General features: G+C 40.1%; 1 protein-coding gene across 2 annotated transcripts in view; it reads right to left on the bottom strand.

Annotated features, from left to right (window-relative positions):
- GARRE1 (granule associated Rac and RHOG effector 1) overlaps positions 1–27,927 on the bottom strand; it is an 87,408-nt gene that overhangs the window by 51,216 nt on the left and 8,265 nt on the right. For both annotated transcript variants that reach the window (XM_006042946.4, XM_006042947.4), the window contains exon 2: positions 2,959–4,246. In XM_006042946.4, the coding sequence (XP_006043008.1) occupies positions 2,959–3,453 (495 nt within the window). In that variant the 5' untranslated portion in view covers positions 3,454–4,246. The remainder of the gene's footprint in view (positions 1–2,958; positions 4,247–27,927) is intronic.

The raw sequence follows: 27,927 nt of genomic DNA, 5'->3' as shown, positions 1-27,927 counted from the left end.
ACCACAGTCCTAGACTCAGCTGCCAAGCACAGGTCCTTGCCTAGTCAGTCAAGTTCATTGATGTTAGACCACAGATTCTTTCCCCAAGGATGAATGCTAAAGAGCGTCTCTGGGCCTTGCTGATAAAATCTTTAAAAGCCAACAAAGGGGAAAAAATGCCTAACTATTCCATTTGAACTGGTGAATATCCTGAGAGAGAGGGACCACGGCAGTACATAAATTCCAGAAACAACAAATACTGTTCTGTGGAAAGAGCAAAATGTTAAGTCTGCAGGCCTACATTTGGCAATCACATTTTAGGATTTACTTTTAAGTCAGCAGTTTGAAACCCAGAATACAAGCATAGATTCTAAAACCTATCAACAGCACTTAGTTTCCAGTTTAGACTCTGAAAGCCTGTTTAGCCCATTATATACAAAAACATAGTAGTGTTCCAGCTATCCTAATCACATTTCAATGGGGAAAGTCAAGCCAAAATTCCAAACCACATCAAGAAATACTTCCCTTTCTCAGCTCAGATGGTCCACACTGGTCCCAGAAAAGCAGAAGGGACCGGCTAAGTGCCACTGCACCCAGTGGATTACTGAACTCCAAGTCCTCAGGGTTAGTTCATCCTTCTCTAGTTGTCCTGTCCTGGGGAACAAGGGCACTGGCCCATTGGGTCAGAGGGGAAGTGGCCCTGGAGGCCTAGCTCTGTCTCCTCCAGCACTTGGAGGCACGGCCTGAAGAACAGCTCAGTACTGTTCATGTTAAAATAAGAGGCTTTGGCCTCATTTTTCAAACCACTCTTGACTGAAATTCTAAATAAAGCTAATGATGGTTGTGCCATTCTAGGATGATAGCTGTAACAGTCTGGGCCTGTTCAACTGTTTCAGACAAGGCAGAGTCTCTAAGTGCTCTCTTGCCACATCTCTGCCCAGCAGCAATTAAGCTCACGGGGAGCTGAACTTGGTTCTTCACATAAAACAAACAAAAGTCACAGCTGTGTATCTGTGCATGTATACACAGTAGTCTGGAATGGCACACACCAACCCAGTTAACAGTGGTCTCTTCTGGGAAAAAGAATGAGATGGGAGAGTCGAGCAGTAGTGTTAAATTTTACTGCTTGAGTTTCTTTTGAGAAGTACAATTTTTTTAAAAATATGCTTTATATATGATTTACATGTATAATATTAAAAAATACTTTAAACTTTGCCAAGCCACTTTTAAAAACACTTCAAAATCATGCTTTCTCTGAATATATGCCATGACCATAGGAAAAAAATCAGAAAATAAAAATATATTTGGATAGGTTCAAAACAGAATGACCCAAGGAAGATATTACACACGTATACATTTATACCAGCAGATTCAGCAATAGGCCAAATCGAGTCCAATAGACAAGTCTAAAAGGGAAAACTGGTTATCACATTTTTAAAGGGTTATTTTTAAAAAACCCAAAAAACAAAGAATTTGTGACAGAGACAAATGTGGCCCACGCAGCCTATAATTTACTATTTGCCCTCTACAGAAAAAATCTGAAGATGCCTAATGCCTGATTTAAACCAAGACTATTATTTCTTCTCAAAAATAATTTTAAATTCCTCTTGGAGGACTTTCCCAGTGGTTCAGTGGTTAAGCATCCACAATGCAGGAGACATGCGTTTGATCCCTAGGTCCAGAAAGATCTCGCATGCCGTGGAGTAACTAAGTCCGTGTGCCACAACTACTTAGCCCACACGCCTAGAGCCCACGCTCCACGACAAGAGAAGACACTGCAATGAGAAGCCAGCGCACTGCAACTAGAGAGCAGCCCCCACTCGCCACAGCTGGAGAAAACCTGTGCAGCAATGAAGACCCAGCACAGCCAAAAATAAAACAGAAAAATTCCTCTTGGATATGCTTTCCAAATCACAATATGCCTTTTAAACGCAATAAAAGTGAGTCATAACACTTAATAGCTTAGCTTTTGTTCCCCCCAAACCCGCAACATTATAAATTAGCTTATTCAGCCACTGCAATCATCAGATTTGGTTCAGAAGACTGGTGATTTCCGAAAATCAAATACAACCCCGGGATGCTGAAAAAACATTCTCCCTCCTAGCATTCAGAAACCTAACCTCTGATGTGTTGCTAAAATGTACAAGGACACACGGAAAAATCAAACTCAGAAGAACTCTCGGAGCAACTAAAAATAATTTTAAAAATCTAGCAGTGAAGCGAATTTACCAGATGACAGTTTAACAATTATTTTCTAAATGAAGGAAGGAAAAACATCACCTTTGTTCTGAAAGAAATTCATATTCCAATTTTATAATCTAAAGCCCTGAAAAAGGGAGAATATTTCATTTTGACTACCAAAGACCTAAGAAATGTCCTGAATAAGAATCAAATGTATCCTAATATGAACAACTGTAAATTCAGAACTGGAAAAATACCTTTATCCTGTAAACATGTGTAGAACTTGCTACATTAAACCAACGGGTCTATATAATGACAATTCACAAATAAATCTTTATAATCACATTTAGAATTCTCAGTCCCTACTGTGTACTTTATCCCCTGGAGAAGGGAATGGCAACCCACTCCAGTATCCTTGCCTGGGAGATCCCACGGACAGAGGAGCCTGGCAGTCTACAATCCATGGGGTCGCAAGAGTCGGACACGACCGAGTGACTATCACGTCACATCACATCACTGTGTACTTTAACAGCATGTTACTTGGAAGTTAAGTTCCAAGTTGAAAATTTAAAGAAAATCTAGGCTGATTCATTTAATAATCTTTTATCCTACTTAATTTTAAATGAAAGCAATTCAAAACCTGGCATGCAAAAAAAATTTTTTTTCACAAGAACAGAGTATCAATGGAAAGAGGACGAAGACCATCATTTCAGTGATTTGAGAAAAAACAAAAACAACATTCTCACTTACCTCTGGAATACACTTTACAACCCAAGTATGACAGAGAAGATACTCTACCTCAATGTCCTGGAGACTGAATTCCTTCTGATCTGTCAAGTTCGCAGCTCCAGCACTAAGTTCCATCAGCATCTTGGCAATCTCGGGCTTGATGGCTGAAGTCAGCCGACTGGCTGCTTCCATGACGTGCTCCTGCACATCTTTGAGCTGCATGGCTGCCTTGGAGTAGTGAGAGTTCCTGAACACAGTGCTGAAGAGATCTGTGAGGAAAGTACTGGCACGGCAGAAGACGTTGAGGGCGTCCAGGTACTTGGAGATGCCCTGCTGGATGTCGGCAATGGGAGTGGAGTGGGGCATGGCGTGGTGGCAGCTGCCTGCAGCGGTCAGACTGCCCAGCGGGGTGGTAGTGGCCGTAGATGCCAGGGGAGCACTCAGTGCTCGGCCCAGCTCGGGCATTGGGTACTGCTGGTGCTGCTGCACCTTCTGCTTGGACCCGCCAAGCAGGAAGCGCCGCTTGTAGTCCATTTTACTGTCCTGGGCACTGCAGCAATACATGCGGGAAGGGGACCGTCCCAGTGACCGGGAGAGGGTCAGGGTTCCAATTCCTTTTTTTTTCTTCCTAAAACCGTGGCTAGGTATAAAAATAGTGGAGTTCTGCAAATCTAAGTTTTAAAAAAGGCATTTCCATGAGGCAGGTGACCATGTGATCCAATGTCGACGTGAAAAGGACAAGAAGTTTATATAGTTAATATTTTCAGAGGAGGCAGGACCTCTGACAAAAAATAAGTGTGTCCAAAATGCTATATAAGAACTGTTAGCATTCCACCCTCTTAATAAAAAGATATGGTTGCTGAGAAAAATGTTTACTGAGAACTGCTTTGCAAGAATATTTTGATACTTGTATTTACAATGGCAGAAAAATAACTTAACTTTAAAAAATGTAATATAATGTATCTTCAATATACCAGAAAAGTTAGAACCCAAAAACCCACAAGCTGATCAACAGCAATTTAAAAAGCAGTACAGAATCACTTCACACTAAGTCCTTAGGAAGGAAGATCAAATCTGCAGAATTTTGACAGAGCCTGCCTGCCAAATCCATTTACCTGTAAAGCTTCTTCTAAATGCGAAAAATTTCCAAATTTCCTTTAATATTTTCTGAAAACAAATTTTTTTTCTTCAAAAAAATGGCATTTGTTATTATAAGTCTTCTTCTTTCCTTTTGTTTGCTGAGGTAGCGGTTTCCTTGTAACATTAATAAGAGGTGCTTCCAGACTGGGTTGGCCCTCAATTGTAAAGTCTGAAGCAAGAATGCACAGATGTACTTGTAAGGCTTCTAAGTCATTTCCTGTGAGGGGGGAAAATAAGATAGAATTAGGAGAGTTATAGGACAGTGAGTAATTCTGGAACATTAACTCCTGAAATGCTATCATCCACAAAGATGGGCTCCAAATGAATAAGAAACGTTATAAAAGAGTAGAACTACGATATGATGATGGTTAGAAAATTCCTCAAGTTGTAGTACAAAAATAACACAACAAAAAAGTTTGATTCCACACAAACCGCTTCAAAGTTCATGCTGACAAGTGACACATCTCGCGGGGCCTGGACTAATGTTTGTGTTTGGCATTCCCTTGTTTTTTCCTCAAAGAGCTCACAAATCCACAAGAGGATTAGGAGAGTACCGGACTGGGACTGTTGACAAGTACAGCACTCACAAAACCTTAAGGGGGATTGGGAAATGGAGTGATGAGCAAAACACTGAGAAATCAAGGTTGTTATGAAGAAAATGTTACTCTACCTTAAGGAGGTAGGCCATGATTGTACGCCAGGTTTTGATAAGTGCAAGAGTGATGGCCAGGGCTCATCAGGTGAAAGGACTACCACAGCAAAGACCCTGAAGCAGGATGACTTTAGGTCTGTTCAGGATACCCAGGTTGGCCGAAGTGCAGCATCAGAAAGACAGAGCCTGGAGAAGTGAGTGGCTGGCAGGTTTGCTTCTCATCCTCATCCAGTACCAATTTCCCCTCTAGATGATCAAAGGAAAGTCTAGGAGGCTGTGCTAGTTCCTACACCCTGGGGAGGCTTCTACACAACCCCTGGCTCTGGATAGGTGCAAAAAGCAAGGTCTAAATATCTCTGGTTGTCATTTCTGAACCTACAATAGTGAAGCAGTGTGATTCTTCCTCCACAGCTCGTTAGGTTTACACTCGCCTTAATGATCTGCTCTCTCAAACAAAAATAGTTCAAATATATTTTATTGAATGACATATGTAGTCTACATGATGTCTGTATATAGCTTGGTACGTCAAGGCTGTATATTGTCACCCTGCTTATTTAACTTCTATGCAGAGTACATCATGAGAAATGCTGGGCTGGAAGAAGCACAAGCTGGAATCAAGATTGCCGGGAGAAATATCAATAACCTCAGATATGCAGATGACACCACCCTTATGGCAGAAAGTGAAGAGGAACTAAAGAGCCTCTTGATGAAAAGTGAAAGAGGAGAGTGAAAAAGTTGGCTTAAAGCTCAACATTCAGAAAACGAAGATCATGGCATCTGGTCCCATCACTTTATGGGAAATAGATGGGGAAACAGTGGAAACAGTGTCAGCCTTTATTTTTCTGGGCTCCAAAATCACTGCAGATGGTGACTGCAGCCATGAAATTAAAAGACGCTTACTCCTTGGAAGGAAAGTTATGACCAACCTAGATAGCATATTCAAAAGCAGGGACATTACTTTGCCAACAAAGGTCCATCTAGTCAAGGTTATGGTTTTTCCAGTGGTCATGTATGGATGTGAGAGTTGGACTGTGAAGAAGGCTGAGCGCCGAAGAATTGATGCTTTTGAACTGTGGTGTTGGAGAAGACTCTTGAGAGTCCCTTGGACTGCAAGGAGATCCAACCAGTCCATTCTGAAGGAGATCAGCCCTGGGATTTCTTTAGAGGGAATGATGCTAAAGCTGAAACTCCAGTACTTTGGCTACCTCATGCGAAGAATTGACTCATTGGAAAAGACTCTGATGCTGGGAGGGATCGGGGGCAGGAGGAGAAGGGGACGACAGAGGATGAGATGGCTGGATGGCATCACTGACTTGATGGACGTGAGTCTGAGTGAACTCCGGGAGTTGGTGATGGACAGGGAGGCCTGGCGTGCTGCGATTCATGGGATTGCAAAGAGTCAGACACGACTGAGCGACTGAACTGAACTACTTATTGATAACTAGATTTTCTTTCTTTCCACTTTGCTTTTATGGTAGATAAAAATAAATATGTCATACCATGACATCACCGATTCAATGCACATGAGTTTGAGCAAATTTCAGGAGACAGTGGAGGACACGGAAGCCTGGTGTGCTGCAGTTCATGGGGTCACAGAATCAGACATGATTGAGTGACTAAACAACCACCACCTTTTCATTCATTATAGCCAATTACCATGCCTTCTTTATGATTCTACAATTTCATTAGGAACCCAGGAAGGTAGACAGGTTATAAGAGCAAGAGATGAGAAAAGTGTTGTGAATACAAACACATACTCTAAAAGTACAAGCCTAACCCAGCTAGCATATAAATCCAATTAAACTAGCACCATTTGTAGCTCTGTGTTCAAGAGAATTTTGACTCTTAAAAACTCTCATAAACTTTTCAAGAAATGAGATATCAAACAGCTATATGTAAGAAATATGTTCCCAAATGTTCATTTTTCAAATTAATTACATACAATAAGGCAATCATATCTATCCCTACTCAAGTGTTCCACTGTTACCAATGTGGCTGTACAAATTCAGAAGGACAAGAGAAACACTCAGCAGGAGTGCTGAAGGATCGAAGGCTGCTCACATAGAAACTGTGCTCTGTGAAGGAAAACTATCACCTTGAACTGGCCACAGTGAGTCTTGAAAAGTCCTAAGGAACAGCCTTCTTTGTTGTGTGTTGCACACTGGTGCTCCTCGCTCTGAGAGTCCACCCCCATTCCTCTGCCAGATGATTCAAGAAGGTCAAGTAAGGCCCACACACTCACTTAATTTTTTAATAAACATCATAAACATTAAACTTTTTCCCCTTTACATGCTTTCAAAGTTTTTGTAAATAAAACTGGTAATGCTTAAATATACTACTTCACCAAATTCATCTGCAAATTCAATGCAGTCTCTATCAAAATTTGAACCTTTTCCACAGAAATAGGCAAGTTGATCCTAAAATGCATACGGAAGTGCAAGAGACCCAAGACCTACCAAGTACTGAAAACAAGACGTCAGAGGACTCACACTTCCTAATTTGGAAACCTAGGTGTAAAGCTACAGTAATAAAGGCAGCAGAGCTCTAGCATAAGGAAAGACATATATGTAAATGGAATGCGATTGAGAGTTTGGAATAAATCTAGACACCTATGCTCAGCTAATTTTAGACAAGGGTGCAAAACCATTCAGTTGAGAAAGAACAGTCTTTTCAATAAATGATAATGGGACAACTAGATATCCTCATGCAAAAAAAAAAAAAATATGAATAAGAACCCCTCTCTTATATTATAAACAAAAAGCAACTCAAAATGGATCAAAGACCTCAATGTTAGAACTAAAAATTTTAAAGCTCTTAAAAGAAAATATAGGTGCAAATTTTTGTGATCTTAGATTAGGCGATGGTTTCTTGGACATGACATCTTAAAACACAAACAATAAAAGAAAAAATAGATAAACTGGACTTCATCAAAACTAAAAATATTTGTGTATCAAAGGTTACTACCAAGGTGAAAATACAACCCACAGCATGGGCAAAAATAATGGAAAATCATGTATCTGTTAAGGGTCTAGTATCCAGAATATAATAAGAACTTTAAATTTTTTTTTAAAAAGACAAATAACCTAGTAAAATGTGGGCAAATTATATGAACAGATGCTTCCTGAAAGACATACAACTAGCCAATAACCAAATGAAATAATGCCCAACATGGATAGTCACTAGGGAAAAACAAATAAATCACAGTAAGATATCACTTCACAAATGCTAGCATGACTACAGTAAAAACAAGCAAAAAACAAAACAGAAAATAAGTGTGGGTGAGAATGTGGAGAAACCGGAACCCTCCTAAGTTGCTGGTGAGAATGTGAAATGATGCTGCAACTGCGAAAAACAGTTTGGCAGTGCCTCAAAACGTTAAACAGAGAGTTGCCACTGAGACCAGGCAATTCCACTCTTAAGCATATACCCAAGAATACTGAAAAACATCAGTTCATTAAAAAAAAAAAAAAAAATTACACATGAATGTCCATAGCATCATTATTCACAATAGCCCAAAAGTGGAACAACCCAAGTCTATCAACTGAAGAATGAATAAACAAAATGTAGTACAGCCATACAATGGATATTATTCAACCATAAAAAATGAATGAAACATTGATAAATGCTTAGAGAAGGAAATGGCAACCCACTCCAGTATTCTTGCCTGGAAAATTCCATGGACAGAGGACCCTGGCAGGCTACAGTTCATGGGGTTGCAAAGAGTTGGCCACAACTCAGTGACTGAGCACACTGATAAATGCTACAGTGTGACTGAACCTCGAAGACATTATGGTAAGAGAAAGAAGCCAGAGATAGAAGGCCAGATAATCTGAGATTCCACTGACACGAAACAGTCATATAAATCAAATGCAGAGAGACAGAAAAAAGTAGATCAGTAGTTGCTAGGACCTAAGGAGAGGAAGGTAATGGGGAGTGGTTATCAATTAATACAGCTTTTTTTTTTTTTTTTGAGATGATAAAGACATTCTAGAATTAGATGGTAGTGATGGTTGCACAACTATACTTCAAGTTTAAAAAAAATCATTAAAAAGGAAAAAAGAATTAAAGAAAAATATGAGAATGATGTCTCAGCAAATTCAGAATACTAATAAAAGAGATACTAAAAAAAAAACAGAACCAAACAAATTCTGGAGTTGAAAAATATAATAACTGATATAAAAAAATTAAGGGCTCAACAGCAGATGTAAACAGGAATCAGTGAAATTAAAGATTAACCAATTAAGATTATCTAGACTGAGAAACAGGAAGAAAAAAGTCTCAGAGACTGTGGGACACCACCAAGAATACCAGCATCACAGAAGAAGAGAGGGAGAAAGGCACAAAAAAAAATATTTGAAGAAATCAGTTCAGTTCAGGCGCTCAGTCGTGTCTGACTCTCTGCGACTCTGTGGACTGCAGGCTTCCCTGTCCATCACCAACTCCCAGAGCTTGCTCAAACTCATGTCCATCAAGTCGGTGATGCCATCCAACCATCTCATCCTGTCATGCCCTTCTCCTCCTGCCTTCAATCTTTCCCTGCATCAGGGTCTTTTCCAATAAGTTCTTTGCATCAGGTGGCCAAAATATTGGAGTTTCAGCTTCAGCATCAGTCCTTCCAACGAATATTCAGGACTGATTTCCTTTAGGATTGACTGATTTGATCTCCTTGCAGTCCAAGGGACTCTCAAGAGTCTTCTCCAACATCACAGTTCAAAAGTATCAATTCTTCGGTGCTCAGCTTTCTTTATAGTCCAACTCTCACATCCAGACAGGACTACTGGAAAAACCATAGTTTTGACTAGATAGACCTTTGTTGGCAAAGTAATGGCTCTGCTTTTCAATATGCTGTCTAGGTTGGTCATAGCTTTTCTTCCAAGGAGCAAGCATCTTTTAATTTCATGGTTGCAGTCACTGTCTGAAGTGATTTTGGAGCCCCCAAATAAAATCTCTCACTGTTTCCATGGTTTCCCCATCTATTTGCCACAAAGTGATGGGAGCGGATGCCATGATCTTAGTTTTCTGAATGTTGAGTTTTAAGCCAGCTTTTTCACTCTCCTGTTTCACTTTCATCAAGAGGCTCTTTAGTTCTTCTTCACTTTCTGCCATAAGGGTGGTGTCATCTGCATGTATGAGGTTATTGATATTTCTCCTGGGAATCTTGATTCCAGCTTGTGCTTCATCCAGCCCAGTGTTTCTCATGATGTACTCTGCATATAAGTTAAATAAGCAGGGTGACAATATATAGCCTTGATGTACTCCTTTCCCGATTTGACACCAGTCTGTTGTTCCATGACCAGTTAGTTCTAACTGTTACTTCTTGACCTGCATACACAGATTTCTCAGGAAGGAGGTAAGGTGGTCGTGTATTCCCATCTCTTTCAGAATTTTCCACAGTTTGTTGTGATCCACACAGTCAAAGGCTTTGGCGTAGTCAATAAAGCAGATGTTTTGTTGGAACTCTCTTGCTTTTTCTATGACCTAATGGATGCTGGCAATGTGATCTCTGGTTCCTCTGCCTTTTCTAAATCCGGCTTGAACATCTGCAAGTTCACAGTTCACATACTGTTGAAGCTTGGCTTGGAGAATTTTGAGCATTACTTTGCTAGCGTGTGAGATGAGTGCAATTGTGCGGTAGTTTGAGCATTCTTTGGCATTGCTTTTCTTTGGGATTGGAATGAAAACTCACCTTTCCCAGTCCTGTGGCTACTGATGAGTTTTCCAAATTTGCTGGCATACTGAGTGCAGCACTTTCACAGCATCATCTTTTAGGATTTGAAATAGCTCAACTGGAATCCCATCACCTCCACTGGCTTTCTTTGTAGTGATGCTTCCTAAGACCCACTTGACTTCCCATTCCAGGATGTCTGGCTCTAGGTGGGTGATCACACCATTGTGATTATCTGGGTCATGAAGGTCTTTTTTATATACTTCTGGGTATTCTTGCCACCTCTTCTTACTATCTTCTGCTTCTGTTAGGTCCATACCATTTCTGTCCTTTATTGTGCCCATTTTTGCATGAAATGTTTGTTCCCTTGGTGTCTCTAATTTTCTTGAAGAGATCTCTAGTCTTTCCTATTCTATTGTTTTCTTCTATTTCTTTGCATTGATCACTGAGGAAGGCTTTCTTATCTCTCCTTGCTATTCTTTGGAACTCTGCATTCAAATGGGTATATCTTTCCTTTTCTCCTTTGCCTTTAGCTTCTCTTCTTTTTTCAGCTATTTGTAAGGCCTCCTCAGACAACTGTTTTGCATTTATTTTTCTTGGGGATGGTCTTGATCACTGCCTCCTGTACAATGTCACAAACCTATGTCCATAGTTCTTCAGGCACTCTGTCTATCAGATCTAATCCCTTGAATCTACTTGTCACTTCCACAGTATAATTATAAGGAATTTGATTTAGACCATACCTGAATGGTCTAATGGTTTTTCCCTACTTTCTTCAATTTAAGTCTGAATTTGAAGAAATAAAGTTCCCAAATTTCTCAAATTTGATGAAAAGCACATGAATCTATACATTTATGAAGCTCAACAAACTCCAAGTAGGATAAACTAAAAAAAGAATTCAGTGTAGACACATTATAATGCAATGCCGAAAGCTAAAGAGAGACTCTTGAAAGCAACAAGAGAACAACTCACTACGTACAGTTGACTCTGTAGTTATGTAAGGTTGCTATGAACATTGAACTAGCAAATATTAAATCAGTGCTCTTAGAAGACATACATGCAAAGTTAAGATCCCATAAATGTCTGGTGAAAACATTGTCACCAACCAATTAACATATAACCTTGTCTTATGTTTCTATTTACAGATACCTTAGTTAACATATATTGTTCATTCATTAACACTGAACTCACAGGCAATAGCACTGTAACTCATACCTAATCAAGCTCATCAAACACATGGATTTTCTCTGTTAGGTACATCACAGCCTTCCTGGACTTAGGAACACTAGAGAGCACTTCAGCAATATACTTAGGGGCCATTTTAAACAGTGAAACTGCCAACACAAAGTATAAAAATGCAAAAAACGTGGCACTAAAGAGACTATGAAAAGAATACTTGTTTATAGTCTGAGAGCTGAAATGAGAAGGCAGACCGTCACCCTGTTCAACCCCATCTGGGGGTGTGCATGTTGGGCAATTCAAATTTTTTGCCACTTTGCACATGTCTACAACTGACCACAAGAGCTCTGCAAGTATTTATTTTATGTTGCAAATAAATTGTAGCCACTAAGCTAATCTGCAAACACAGGATCTGAGATTTGTGAGCATCTATGTGAGGATCAACTATGTACATAATACTACTTCAAACACTTGTATTTCCAACATAATGGGGTACTCCTCTTCTTAAAAATAAACAAAAACATCAATCTATGAAACAAATAATCAGAGGGTTACTGACCATCTTAAAAGATACATAGAAGCTCCTTTAAGTAGTGAACCCCAGGATATATTTAATGTAACAATTCAACTACTTCATTATGGACAACCTTTCAGGATTTCATTGTGATTTTAAAAGGCTCAAGCTTATATATTTAAGGTATAATCCATCTGACAAATTAGAAGTACATAATTTATAGAGACAAATTTATGCTTTAAGAGAACAAGTATAGACTTGCCTGGTGGTGCAGTGGGTAAGAATCCATTTACAGTGCAGGGGACACAAGTTTGATTCCTGGTCCAGGAAAATTCCCATGCTGCAAAGCAAATAAGCCCATGCACCACAAATACTGAATCCATGCTCTAGGGCCCGTGAGCTGCAAATACGGAGTCTGTGTGCCACAACTGCTTAAGCCCACGTGCCTAGAGCCTGTGCTCCACAACAGGAGAAGCCACCACAATGAGAAGCCCGAGCATCACAACTAGAGATCCCCGACTTGCCACAAATAGAGAAAATCCAAGAAAAGCCACGGAGACCCAGCAGAGCCAAGAAATAAATTAATTTTTTAAAGAGAGAGACAACAATTACATTTGGAGAATCACCTACTCCCTTTTTCCCCCTTCTAGAATCCATTATTTTAAAAATAAAATTTGTAAACACTAAACAAGCAGAGAAATTGTTATTATTCATTACACTTTTTATTTTAGTGCTAAGTTCATGGTGAATATTTTTATAAAAATGCCAGTAGATATTACAACTGCTTAAAGAACAACTTAACAAGTTAAAATATACATTAATATCTCACTGACTGGTTTGCATATAGCTGCTTCATCAAAGATGATTACTTCAATCAAAAAGACACACAATAACAAGTGTTGGTGAGAATGTAGAGAAACTGGAACCCTCATACATTCCTTGTAGGATTGTAAAAAGTATAGCACTTTGGGAAACAGTTTGGCAGCTCCTCAAAATAACTACAGTGTTACCACATGACCCAGCAATTCCACTCCAATGTATATATTCAAGAGAGGAAAAACATAAATTCACACAAAAACCTACACATTGATGTTCACAGCAGAATTATTCAAAATAATCAAAAAAAAAAAGAGAAACAACACAAATCTCTTATCAACTGATGCATGAATAAACAAAATGTGGCATATACAATGGAACATTAAATATGTATTATGCACATATAAAGGAATGAAGTACTGATACATGCTATTATAAAACATGGACAGATTTTGAAAACACTGTACTAAGTGCAAGAGAAGCCAGACACAAGAAGCTATGTATTATATACCCTGACTGATATGTAATGCCTAGAATAGGAAGATCCACAGAAACAAGTAGATTTATGGAATGGAGAGTCACTGCTAATGAGTACAGGGTTTCTTTTCAGGGTAATAACAAGGCTTTGAAGTTAGACAGTTTGACTGTTGAACAACTCTGAATATACTATAACACATATGGTATGTGAATTATATCTCAACAAGGCTGTTATTTTCCCTATGTAACTTCTCATTTAACAGCAAAAGGTACATAATAAAAAATAAGTTTGGGGGACTTCCCTTGCAGTCCAGTGATTAAGACTCCAAGCTCAGGACTTCCCTGGTGGCTGTGATAAAGAATCCACATGCCAATGCAGGAGATGTGGGTTTGATCCTTGATCCAGGAAGATCCCACACGCCTTGGAGCAACAAAGCCTCTGCACCACAACTACTGAGCCTGTGCTCTAGAGCCCAGGAGACACAACTGCTAAGCCCATGTGCCCTAGAGCCTGTGCTCCTCAACAAGAGAAGCCACTGTCATGAGAAGCCTGTGTATCACAGCTGGAGAGCAGCTCCCACTCTCCACAACTAGAGAAAAGCCCGCGCAGCAACAAAGTCTCAGGACAACCAAAAATAAATAAATAAATAATTTTTTAAGGTGACAAAATCTACATTAAAAAAAAAGATTCCAAGCTCCCAATGCAGGGGGCATGGGTTCGATCCCTGGTCGGGGAACTAAGATGCTGCATGCCACAACCAAAAAAAAAAAAGTTTTCCAGGGATACCTTTCAATTCAGATGAAGGAAAAAGATCTCAAGGTACTAAATGTCCTGCACTAGACTGCAAGTACCTACATCTTTATTGCCAGAACTCTAAATGCATATGGAAGTGTTCTACTCAGCACTATCCTTGTTAAGCTATGCTACAGGAACAAATCCTGAAAGGAGTGGCCTAACCTAAGATGATTTATTTCTTGCTCACATAACATTCAATGAGGGTCTGGCAGCCCTTCAGCTTGTAGGGACATCACTGGAACTTGTACTTTCCACAGTCACCTTCGCACAAGAAAAGAAACCCATACCACTCTTCACTGCCTCCCAGTGTAAGTGGCACACATCACTTCCCAACGTAAGTGGCACACGTCACTTCCCTTTGGTCAGAATTAGTCACATGTGCTAATGTAACTGCAAGATAAACTGGGAAATGTAGCGGGACACATGGAATATTAGTTAAGCAATACAGCTGGCCACAGTTGGCCACCCAGCACAGCTGTGGCTTGCAGTTTTTACCAGATGATCAAGAGCAATTCTGATTCCACAGAGTAGAGACTGTTTTGCAATTTGGTGTCCCTACAACTGCTGTCTAGAGGCCAGGTGACTCTCACATAGGCTGCTCTAGGACACGGCTCTCTGTTGTGTGTATGTATGCAGAGTGGGGGAGTAGAAGGAGGTGGGGAGGGAAAGGTCACAGATGCCTTTTAGAAACTGATGACAAAACACTCCATAGTCAAACATGTATCCAAAACACCAGAGTTTTCCTTCAGTTTTGGATTTGGAGTCCCAGGTGAAGAACCACCTGCCGTTCACACTCTCCGTGCTTCCCTTCCCTTCCCTACAGAAGAAGGCTACATAGAGCTGGAGGCAGCAGGTGACATCATCAAAACTGCATCTAGGGTTGGTCCAGCAGATACCAAACAGGGGAGGACAAAGGCTCAAGTTAACACATTCCAGGGAACCAGAAAGAAATACATACTGGACCCTTAGTGATTTTTTATTTTTGCTTACTTTTTGTTTGTTGGTTGTTCGTTGGCCATGCCATTTGGCTTGTGGGATCTTAGTTCCCCGACCAAGATTGAACCTGTGTCCCCTACAGGGGAAGCACGGGGTCCCTAATCACTGAAGCACCAGGGAATCTCCATATTGGACCCTCTGAATCCATATCACAGCCTGTGTGCCTATATTCTTGAGGTGTGGTCCTCAGGTCATGAGCATCATAATTGAATTGTTAAAGACCAAAGGTGCAGGACTTCCCTAGTAGTCCAGAGGTTAAGACTCCACGTGCCAAGGCAGGGGACACGGGTTCGATCCCTGGTTCAGGAAGATCCCACATGCCGAGGAGCAACTAAGCCCATGCACAGAAACTACTGAAGCCATGCGCCCTAGAGCCCCTGCTCCCCAACAAGAGAAACCACCGCAATGAGAAAAGCCTGCTCACCACAACTAGAAAGCAGTCCCTGCCCACCATAACTAGAGAAAGCCCATGTGCAGCAACAAAGCCCCAGCCCAGCCAAGAGAAAAAAAAAGACCAAAGATGCATCTGTATTAGCATAAGGCTGTCTATATGTCACATCAGTGTTCAAGGAGTGGTTATAATGCCCATTGAACATGTTATTAAGAATGGCAAAAAAAAAAAAGAATGGAAAATTTTAAGCAATTTTTGATAAGATCCCATATTAACATTAACCTCGCTGGACTAGGTTGAAAGGAAAAAGCCAACCATAGCTTAAGGACTTCCTTCTCTGACATTAGAATTAGAATATCCCTCTTAATGGAATGACTGTTAATATGCTGATTCCTGGGGTACAATCCAAATCTAAAGAATCTATCTTTGGGATTAGGAGCAGAAAAATATATGCATTTTTTACAAGATTCTCAAGTGGTTCTAGACATATACTATAATTTGAGAACAAAACTGGTCAGCTGAAAACCTACTGAAAGTCACAAGGATGAGGACATCTGAAGATGCAGACTATATAAACACTACTTACGGCGACTTGTGTATTTCATCAACATTCCTATTCATTCAAAAACCCAGAAAGGGACTTCCACCTCCATGTGATAAATGATTCTATATATTAGAATCAAGGGGCTGGCTGGACAATTCAATGAAAACGTCTGCTTATATCATAACTGCTTCTAACAAAACCATTTTAGTCACAGTTAAGGTTGGGGTTCTTCACGAGACAGAACAAACAAGACCATTAAGAAAATAAAAATTGGCTTCTACTTATTCTTAATAGATCTGGTGTTCCTGTGCTGATCTTTGCTGTAATCAAAACTAGACAGTGTTGAATTCAAGGAAGTATCATGGAATTGAAATACCATTCAAGTCCTATCATTTGCAATGGGACTTTGCCAGAAGCAATATGCAAAGAAGGTGGTGACACGCATCTCAGGAGTCATCATCATGGCAGTCATCATAAGAGCCCTTCACAAAATGTTGCTGGAAGCTCGGTGATAGGCACGCATGAGGTTCATTGTGTTATCTGTTCTACTGTTGCACAAGATCAAACATTTCTGTAAATTAAAAAGGAACTTCCCTGTTGACACTGTGAATAAGAATCCAACTGCCAATGCAACAGACATAGGTTCGATCCCTAGTCCAGGAAGATTCCACATGCCATGGAGCAACTAAGCTCGTGTGCCACAACTACTAAAGCCCGGGCGCCTAGAGCCTGTGCTCCACAACAAGAGAAGCCACTGCAATGAAAAACCCATGTACAGTATCAAAGAGTAGCCCCTGTACATCACAAATAGAGAAAGGCCACATGCAGCAACAAAGACCCAGTAAAGCCAAAAGAAGGTTAAAATGCACACAAACATGTATGTAAGCATGGGGATACATCCCTTCCTTTTTTAAAGTATTCTCAGTGCTTGTCTTGCTGTTTTTTGAAAGCTTTCCCCCTCTATTTATCTCCCTGAAGGGCTAAAATATGTTCAATCCATTTAAGGACATTTCTGCTCCGTATTTTCTTGAAAAGAATTTTCACTGGGAAAATATTCACCATTTATGAATCCACTATTCATGCTACATGGAAATAAATATGCATTGTGAAAGACCTCAGAAGTTAGCTGCAGCCAAGACTTGTAAGATTTGTGTTGTAGTCATAAGTTTTAATGCTGCCTAAGACTCTCAAACACATAGTAGGAAAGGACATTTTAGTAGATGTCACATCTTTTCAACACTACAATAATCTGCAAAAACTCTCAATAAATTAAAATTGAACTCAGACCTAACTACATCTTTTAAAACATTCCTTTCTGTAATCAAAGTCAGCAGCAATTTGTAATTCAACCAATAACAAAGAACAGGCTGAAACTAGACAAAAGCTAAGTATAAAAGGGTTTTCCTTATGGCAGAAACCAAAACAATATTGTATAGCAATAATCCTCCAATTAAAAATAAACAAATTTTTTTAAAAAGGGTTTTCTTATACCCATAACTGATAACATTTAAAAAAAGTGGTCATCCAGAGAAAACATGAAGACCTTTCCTTCAGAGAATGTAGTGGAAAACAGTGGCCTTGGGGCAGACTAACTGGGTGGGATCCTGGCTCTGCCACTAACCAGCTATGTGACCTTGGGCAAGTTCCTTAACCTCTCTGTGCCTCAGTTTCATCGTCTGTAAAATAGGGATAATAACTATAACTACTGTTATTGAGTTAAATGAGTTTATACATAGAAAGCATGTAGAATAATGTCTGGCACCTATTAACCACTAAATGTTTGATGATCCTATTATCATCATTCCAATAAGTGAAAATAAGTAGGCCTTATTATTCTGCTTGTCTGAGAAAAAGTTACTGACAAGAAAGGTCTTATAAAGTCACCCAATTCCTTAACTGAGTGGAAATCTCTGTATTCTAGGGTGGCTGGCGTCACGTTTCAATGATGTAAGAGCTATTATCTGTGAACACAGAGAACAATTTAAAATCCATTTCAGTCATTAAGCCAATAGAGAAAAAGGAGTGAAAAACAGTCCTACTGTCAGAAATGGGGCTTCCCAGGTGGCACTTGTGATAAAGAACCCTCCTGCCAGTGCAGGAGACAGAAGAGACTCAGGTTCGATCCCCGGGTTGGAAAGATCCCCTGGAGGAGGGCATGGCATTCCACTCCAGTATTCTTGCCTGGAGAATCTCATGGACAGAGAAACCTGGCAGGCTACAGTCCACAGGGTCACACAGAGTCAGACACCACTGAAGTGACTTAGCACGCATGCAGCACTCAGCACGCATTGTCAGAAACGGTATGGCACAAAGTAGCTTCATTTCAAGATGACAGGCTAAATAAAACAGGCACATGTACTTACCTGCCCACACTGCTCAAATCCCAAAGACATAACAGTAAAGATATTCACAAGGGAATCAACATAACAGTGATAAGAACAGCTGAGAGATACAGTCTATTTAAGTGCTGATCACTTTCTAGAAGACAGAGAGGAAGCAGAGGAAACTGTACGACAAGATAAACCAGAGCAGAGCTAGACATTTCACAGAACACGTAAAGCCAAAGGCAGGTGGAAAAGCAGAGCCCTCCTCCAGGAAGATCTGGATAAATGTCCAGCTTTGAATCAGCAGGAACAGTCAGGAGTGGGAAATAGCTTCATCTACCTGGTCTCCTCCATATTTCTCACTCCTGGCCACTGAATCAGCCAACTCCTATTAGTGGTACAGAGAAGGGTTATTTCAAATTAAAACAGGATCTTGACCATATCTCTCTGGTCAACAAAGGAGAAGAGAGACAAATATAAAACCAAAGAAATAAAAGTCTTTTAATCCTTCTATTAAATTTGAATCATGATTTATCTTTTTCTTTCTAAAAAGTACACATTTACTTTACTGAAAAGACCTAAATTCATATCCCAGTTGCAATTATCTCCCTTAATACCATTTCCTCCCACGAACTAGAATGAGAACTCCTTATAGAAACGGCTGATTCTTGGGACTTCCTGGTGGTACAGTGGATGCCAATGCAGGGGACACACATTGGATCCCTGGTCCAGGAAGATTTCACATGCCATGGGGCACCCAGGCCCGTGGGCCACAACTACTGAAGCCCATGTGCCTAGAGCCTGTGCGCCACAAGAGAAGCCATTGCATGAAAAGCCCCTGCACTCCGATGAAGAGTAGCCCCCACTGGCCAGCAACTAGAGAAAAGCCCATGCGTAGCAATGAAGACCTAATGCAACCAGAGATAAATAATAAATGATTTTTTTAAAAAAGAAAGGAATTGCTGATTCTAGATCTAGGGTCAAAAACTAAAAGATAAGCCCAGGAATTCTTATCTGGCCAGAAATTAGGGAACCCATTTAATACTACCAGCCCATGTCCTAGGACTCGGAAGTCAACCTGAAAATTAAGCTCTATTAATGGCCAAAAGTGGTAGAATCTAAGAATTGAAAGAAAAACTCTTTTGGAATAAAATTCCCTAAATATATAAAAATCAGTGAGTTTGAACTTGGCAATTATTTCTTGCATATGACATCAAAAGCACAGGCAACAAAAGAAAAACTAGACTAATTTTACTTCATCAAAATTAAAACTTCTCTACATCAAAGGACACAACTGGGAGAGATAACTTTGGGTAAAAAGATAACCCAAAGAATGTGAGAAAATATTTGTAAACCATATATCTGAAAAGGAATTAAAATCCAGAATATAAAAAGAACTCATACAACTCAAAAACATACACGCAAACAAAACAATTGTCAAATGGGCAAAGGACGTGAATAGACATTTGTCAAAGAAATAAACAAATGATCAATAAACACATGAACGAATACTCAACATCACCAATCATTAGGGAAATGCAAAGCAAAACCAAAATGAATACCAGTTCATATGCATTAGAAAGACTACTATAAAAAGAAAAAATAACACAGAAAACAACATGTTGGCAAGGATATAGAAGCTGAAGCCCTGTTCATTGCTGGTAGAAATGTAAAATGGTATAGTCGCTTTGGAAAACAGGATGGCAGTTCCTCAAAAAATTAAACGTACATTAATAACTAATTACCATATGATCCAACAATTCTACTCCTGGGTATATACAGAAAAAAAATGAAAGCAGGAACTCAAACAGATATTTGTATACCAATGTTTATAGCAGAATTATGCATAATAGCAAAAAGGCTGAAACAAGCCAAATGTCCATCAATGGATGAATGGATACACAAAATGTGGTATAATCATATATATAATGGAATATTATTCAATTTAAGAAGGAAGCAAATTCTGATACACACTTCAATATAGACGAAACTATTAATCCATGTGGCAACCTCTCTACTTGTCAGACCATAGATCTACAGAAACTTGGCAGTGGTTGCAATACCTGTAGTCTTAAGACAAAGTGATGTGCGGAAGGTAGAGACCATGGTAGAGGCTTTACTTTGGAAGTAAAGTCACAGCTACATAACAGGATCATCAAGCACCCTGTTTCTCAAGCTCATGCCTGAGATGGGTAAAGAGTGCTAGTTATTTCTCTGGGGAGCCCGTCCTTCATCTTTTTCTGTTTATAGCATCTTTTACCACACACACACACACACGCATGCTTTTCCCTCATTTCTGTTCTTTTACAGTATCAGGTTTTACAACTTCATCTACCTTGTCCAAACCGATGATCAAAAATAGATGAACCCTTTGAAGAAGATATACAAATTACCAACAAGCAATGGAAAAATGGTTAACATCATTAGCTATCAGGGAAATGCAAATCAAAGCCATGAGATATCACTTCACAGCTAGGATGACTATGATAAAAATACAGTCAACACAAGTGTTGGCAAGGATGTGAAGAAGCTAGAATCTGTGGGAATATAAAATGGTGCAGACACTTTGGAAAACAGTCTGGCAGTACCTCAAAAGATTAAACATAGAATTACCATAAGACCAAATAATTCCACAACTATGTATATACCCAAGAAAAATGAAAGACATATGTCTACACAAAAACCTGTACATGAAGGTCCAGAGCAGTATTATTCATAATAGTGCAAAGCAGAAACAACCCAAATGTGTAACGACTTAGTGGCATATAGCCATGCAAAGGAATAATATTCTTCAGGCATGAAAGGAACGAAGCATGAGAATTCCCTGGTGGTCCAGCAGTTAGGATTTTGGTGCTTTCACTGCTGGGGCCTGGTTTTCAACCCCTGGTTGGGGAACTAAGATCCCACCAGCCATGCCAAACAGCCAAAAAAAAAAAAAAAAACAAACCCAGAAATGAAGTACTGATACATAAAACAGCATGGATGAGTCTTAAAAACATTACACTAAGTGAAAGAAGCCAGAAAAAGTTCACAAATTGCATGATCCCATTAATATGCAGTGTCCAGAACAGGCAAATCCACTGAAACAGAAAGTTTGATTAATGGTTGCCTAGGGCTAGGGTGACTGGGAAAAACAACGAATGACTGCTAATGAGCACAGGGTTTCTTTTTTTTTTTCCAGCCTTTGTGGAGTGATGAAAACATTCTGAAATTGTGGTGGTAGTTGTAATAACTATGAATATACTAAAAATCACTGAATGATACACTTTAAGTGAGTGAACTGATGGAGTGTAACTTACATTTTAATAAAGCTGTTATTTAACATAAAGATGATGACTCCAAAAACAACTCCTTCAGAGAAAACAGACAGAAAAATCTCTGTCCTCTCCAGTCCACAACAATGTAAATCTAAATACCCACTCTTGATAATGTGGGGACACTCACAGGAAATTAGGGAGGTAAGTGAAGTTATTGTCCATGAAGTTCCAAGTCCAACCATTTCCATGGTGATTTTTTTTTTTTTTTGGTCAGTCAGAATGACACAAGCCATATTTAGAAATGCATTCCAGAAAAATGCTTTGAAGAATTTTATTCCCAACATTCACAAATGTAAAGTATCTATTCAGACAAGAGAAAATGTCCAGAAGACCCAGTTCTTAGGTCTCTCTCGCTCTCTCCTTAGGACTCTACTTTTTTTGGCTCACCTTCTGCTGTCACATTAAAATGAGTGATAGACAAAGATGCTAGTTCTCCGTGCTCTCCTCCTGCCCCTCTGGCCATTCTCAGTCACCTCTCTGAGTCACTGACAGAGCTGAAATGCTGTGGTTCCACAGAGCTCTGTTATGCCCTGTCTGTTCCTAAGATCAACAAATTCTCACTGGGAGGATCCCCAAATCCATCTCTCGAGCCCGTCTTTCTCTTGTGCTCCATATTCCAAATATTCAACGGCCTAGTGCACAGGTCTTTGAATCAAATGTCCAGAACCAACTCTCCCCAGTCTTTCCATATTCCTTCCCTGTCTTGGTGAATGGCATCACTATTAACCTACATGAACAAGCCAGAAACCTGGAGTTACATTCAATTAATCATTTAGTCATGTTCGTTCTGTTCTCTTAACATTTTACAAGTCTTTTCTATTTTCATTGCCAATCCAAAGTTCTATCTTTATCTCCTGCCTGAATTATAGAGGAGCCTCGTGAGTGATCTTCCAAATGCCTGGACTGCTCCTCTCTGGTTGCTGTGTGATTAATCACACCACTCTCCTGCTTAAAACCGATTACGGCTCTCCATTACCTTCCCATCTTTCTCCCACCTCCCCCACCCCATTTCTGCCTAGTTCGCACCTGTGCCGTTTTTCCTCTCACCATCTACCCACTGGGCTCCTTCTGCATGGAAAGCTCTCCTGGCTTACTTTCACTCCTTCTGGATGTCTGACACATCACTTCCTTTGGGAAGACACCTTGACAAAGCCTGAGGTAGGAGCAAATGCATGTGCAACCATAACATCCTGTTTTCAGCCCTGTCGTAGCATCATCTTTGCTGCACAGTGATGTACTGCATCACAACTGCCAGCTTCCCCTGTGCTTCTCTGCCACCTCCAACAAAGATCACTGAGTGCATTCAAGACATTCAAGGGTGCTAAGCACCTCGTAAACATTCAACAGCTATTTGCTGAATAATTAGTTCATCCTCAGTATGTATTTAATGGCTATTTCTATACAGCATTCATAGCCACAAAGGCAGTAAGCTAAGTGCTAGATAAAAGAGTCCACTTGAAAAAGAAAAAAAAAAGCTGACAAAATGGCATGTTTACCCAAGTTCTCCTCAATAAAACTGATCATTAAGTGACTACAATGTGTCAAGCATTACACCCAGAGCTTTGGATACATAATTTCATTTAGATTCATTAGAACTGTAAAAGAAAAACAACTGACCTTAACTGAATGGACACTAAGTAGCAAGCACTGTGCTACACACTTCACACTTGTTACCTAATTACCCTGTGAGGTAAGACAAGAAGCTGAGTGAGGTCTTTGGGGTCCTGCTACATTGGTGAGGTAAATAGTCCCCAAAGAGCTGGTTTTCACCCGGGGGGGCCTGCCACTAGCAGCAGGGTTCTCCATCACTACATTACTCTACCTCTGTCAATTATCTAGACTGAGACATTGTTTATTATCCTTAGGAGATGGTTTCATGCTATAGGATTCTTGACAGGAACCGGCAGGAAGTTGAGCAGGAGAGATGAAAAAAGAGAAAAGTTGTTTCTCTTTAGGAGATCATACCCATATGCATTGCTGATGACCCAAATTCAACACTCCTGGGACTAGACTCACAAGACATCCTAGTCATCCTTCCATCCCCTGGTCTCCCTCCTGTATATTTACTGCCTTGATATCAACCCTACATGTGTTAGCCCAGGTGGTCCCTATCCTGTTCCCTTTCCTTACAGTCTCTTACAGCATTCATCCTGCCAATTGTGCTCCCCACAGTTCACAGTTCAATCCTGGTCAGCTGGCCTGCACAAGCACTGCATAAATGTTGGCTACTGTTTCTGTTACATCCTAAATGCCTCTTGCTCTCTCCCTTACACTGTTCAGCTTCCAAAGAACTAGTCTTCAGGAGCAAGCATTTAAGGCCAATAAAGAGTATCTTCTATGAGGACTAGAAGCCAAGCTTCCAGATGCTCAGGCCCCAAGACCTTTCAGTGAAAGCATAATAAATAGACAATAGCAAAATCTAAGTAGCAAGCTAAAAATGCGTAAGAATATCAGATACTGGAATAAAACTAATAGCCCCAATCCCAAGGGACCAAACATTCTATTTTATCCCATTTCACAAAATTTAGTAAGTCAGCACTCAATCTTTAGCATAGTGGCTCTCAACAAGTGAAGACAAGGCTATACATACAAACATACAAACACACTCTCACTCACTCACAAACACAGACATCCACCCAGGGGACATTCTGCAATGTCTGGAAACATTTTTTGGTTGTTACAACTGAGAAAGTGCTAGTGGGTAAGGCCAGGAATGCTGCTAAACATCCTGCAATGCCCAGGACAGCCCCCTGTCCACCTAAAGACAAAGAATAATCCACCCAAAAGGTCAACAGTACTGCTACTGAGCAACCCTGCTAAACGAGTCCTTCCATGTTCAGGTACCTAATGTATAAGTTATTTCTTTCTGGGAAGATGATACAAACTTCTCCCAGAAGTTAAGCCACAGTAGATACATTTAAGGTATCACTGGAAGAGAGGCAGTAAATGCTAAATACCTGGTTGAGAAATCAAATGCTGGGACTTGGGAGGAAGGAGAGCACTGTAGAGGCTGAGGCCTTGTCAAAGATCCCAGAGCATATGGGACTCCTCACTTCACTGCAAACCTGCCAATTGAGGCCCCCTGCCCCCAGTCCAGAATCACCCCCTCCAGCCTCACTTGCAACAGGTCCCTTCCACTCACCCTTGGCTCCTGCCACACTGTCCACCCACAACAGCTGCTTCTCCACAGGGCTACTATGTCCCAGTGTTATTACTGGAAAAAACCCTTAACCACTTTCCAAAAGCTCTGCCCTCCAGTTGAGGAGTACCCAGTTTTCCTCAACCCCAGGCTGAGGAGGACATGTCATCATCTCAACCCAATCACCCAATCATAAGAGTGTGTTTCTATGATTCCTGTGGACAAAGGTGGAACATGCTTTAAGGGACTTCTCTGGTGATCTAGTGGTCAAGACTTTGCACTTCCACTGCAGGGGATGCAGGTTAGATTCCTGGTCTGGGAACTAAGATCCCGCATGCCTCAAGATGCGGCCAAAAAACAAGCTTAAAAAAATAAAGAAAATGCTTTCTTTATTTTTTTAAAAGCCCTAAAAGCCTTGGACTTCCCTGATGGTCCAGGGGTTAAGACCCCGTGCTTCCATTGCAGGGAACAGTTTCAACTCCTGGTCAGGGAAGTTCCACATGCCATGTGGTAAGGTCAAAGAATAAGCATAAATAAATTAACTAATTTTTTTTTTTTTTTTAAAGCCCTAAAGCCTTGCTCTCTGCCACCTAAAATCAGGACTTAGCAGCTGCCAGCCAGGAGACGCCTCACTTCCTGTAGTTGCTCAGTAAAAATAGGAAGTGGGGGAGGAAATTCACAAAGCAGAAACAAAAGTAATCACTGCCTAGCTTCCTGAACACAAATCACTGAGCAGGGAGGGTATCATTAAAACATGGAAACGGAAAGGGAGACATGGAGAGCCAACACCAGGGGAAAGGAAGTGACACTTAGGGGTCCACCAAGCCCAGACTACTCCTGTGCCCGGGAGACTGCTCCCAAAGAAAATTACATGCAAAATTGGGCCCTAGTTTATACAGAAAGTTTCCAAGAAATACAACCCATGTTAGTTTAAAGAATCGTGCAACAACTCCTGAAACATTGAAGTTATATCAGAGTTTTAAAAAAAAGTCAATGAAAAAATTTTTAAGGATGCCAAGATTAAACTATATTTTTCCTGGTCAAGAAGTGGCTACTAAAACTGCTATTAAGACAGGGACTTCCTTGGTTGCCCAGTGGTTAAGGCTCTGTGCTTCCACTGCAGGGGGCACTGGTTCTAGATCCTTGGTTGGGGCACTAAGATACTGCATGCTCAGTGGTGAAACCAAAACAAAACAAAACAAAAAGTTACTAAATAACTGACTGGCTGACAAAATCTAAAGCCCATGCTTTCCTGTATGAAAACTCAAGTAGACAGGAAAAAAAACCCTACTAAATATACAGCTTTGTACAGCCAAAACAAAACAAAAAGTTACTAAATAACTGACTTGTTGACAAAATCTGCAGTCCAAGCTTTCCTATACTGAGGTATGAAAACGCTAGTAGACAGGAAAAAACCCTACTAAATATGCAGCTTGGAGCAGCCAAAACAAAAAAAAAATTAAAATCATACTGAGGAATGAAAACTCAAGCAGGCAGAAAAAATTTAATTAAATAAAAATTCTATTCATATAATTCTAAAAATTTCTAATCATAGCTAGAATCTATCATAGTTAAAGATACTTCTACACCTGTGTCCTCTAGCATGGCTCAACCCTGTAAGTTGTGCCTGAATACTCTAGGCACCTAGGATGCCAAGGTCAACAGGGCTGGTGTCAAGGGGATTCTGGTCTAAGGGCGTAACACTGCTTCCACGGGGTGACACCTGACTGCCCCTTGTGCTGACACCTGCTCTAAAACAATTTATCATCACAAAATATGACATCCTCCACAAAAACAAAGCAAGTTAGCATTAGCAGATTGTCAAAAAGCGTTTATACTCAGTAATCTATGAATAACTGATAATTTCAGTTACAGTAGAAAAAACAAATTTTCTAACCACAAAGGCAACAGAGTTGAAATTTAGCTTCAGAATAACACAGGTTAAAAACAAAACAGGCCAGGACCCTGGTGGTCCAGCAGTGAGGACTCTGCTGCCACTGCCCATGGTGCGGGTCCCTGTGAGCCGCGAGGTAGGACCAAAGAAACAAACAAATATTAGAACTTTTGAATTATATTAGAGAAATGCTCTGAGTCAAAAAAAAAAAAAATCTCTATTGAACAGAAATCTCCAAAAGAAAAGGAAATGGGGGGGGGGGGGGGCAGGGTGTGCAAGGGAAGTCAGAGTCTTGCCAAGAGGTTTATCTGTAAAAAACTACCCCACATCTCCAAAAGGTGAACAAAGTTGGCTCCTAAACATCTGAAAAAGTTTACTCAGGAAAACAAAGTTTTTAATCTATAAACTGAAATGGTCTTGAACCAATTAAAATGCACCCAAGCACTATGAAGACATTCATGACAACAAACTACGCTGCTGATGGAAATTCGAGCATAAATCAAGGAGAGACAATAACTTTAAAGTAAATCATTAAATTAAAAGTTACAAAATACTGATGTAATTTTTCAAATCCGATTTGTTAAAAAATATATTTTTTTAACCTAGACCTATTAAAAACCTTCAGTTTTTGTTTCAGTGTGTTAGAACACGAAAAGGCTTTGATCTACTCAGCTCTGGTTAAGTCTAGTCCAAAGTTTCCAAATTTATGTATCCATTAGAAAGTCATTTAAGAAAACTTAAAGTTCTATAGCGCTACTCATTCTTAACAACTTGCACTGTGGAACCTATCCAAAATTAACCTCCAATGGGGAAAAACAAGTATTTATCAAGAAGCTTACGTACAAATGTGTAAATCAAACTGTAATATGGAAACTATTTCTCTTACTACAGAGTGGAACTATATAAATTTTAGATAAATACACTTCAGATTCAGGATAATTTCTGAAAATTTAAGGTACCCATGAAAAATTTTATCGATGGATATAATAGAAGTTCCATCCTTTGGACTGGGAACAAAGCCTCCAGTTTTTACACCCAGCAAGCCTTCCCGTCTCTCAAAAAACCCCAGTAAATCAGAGTTATAGCTCAGGACCTCATTCTTCTCCGCAAACATTCCAGCAAGTCAAATATTTAGCAGTGAGGACATTCAAGGAGCCTCCTCCTCATCTCACCCCCACTTCTTTCCGAAGCAGG

The sequence above is a fragment of the Bubalus bubalis genome, chromosome 18 (assembly GCF_019923935.1).
Source record: "Bubalus bubalis isolate 160015118507 breed Murrah chromosome 18, NDDB_SH_1, whole genome shotgun sequence".
In the NCBI taxonomy this organism is placed as follows: domain Eukaryota; kingdom Metazoa; phylum Chordata; class Mammalia; order Artiodactyla; family Bovidae; genus Bubalus; species Bubalus bubalis.
This window is presented reverse-complemented; position numbering and strand designations above follow the sequence as displayed.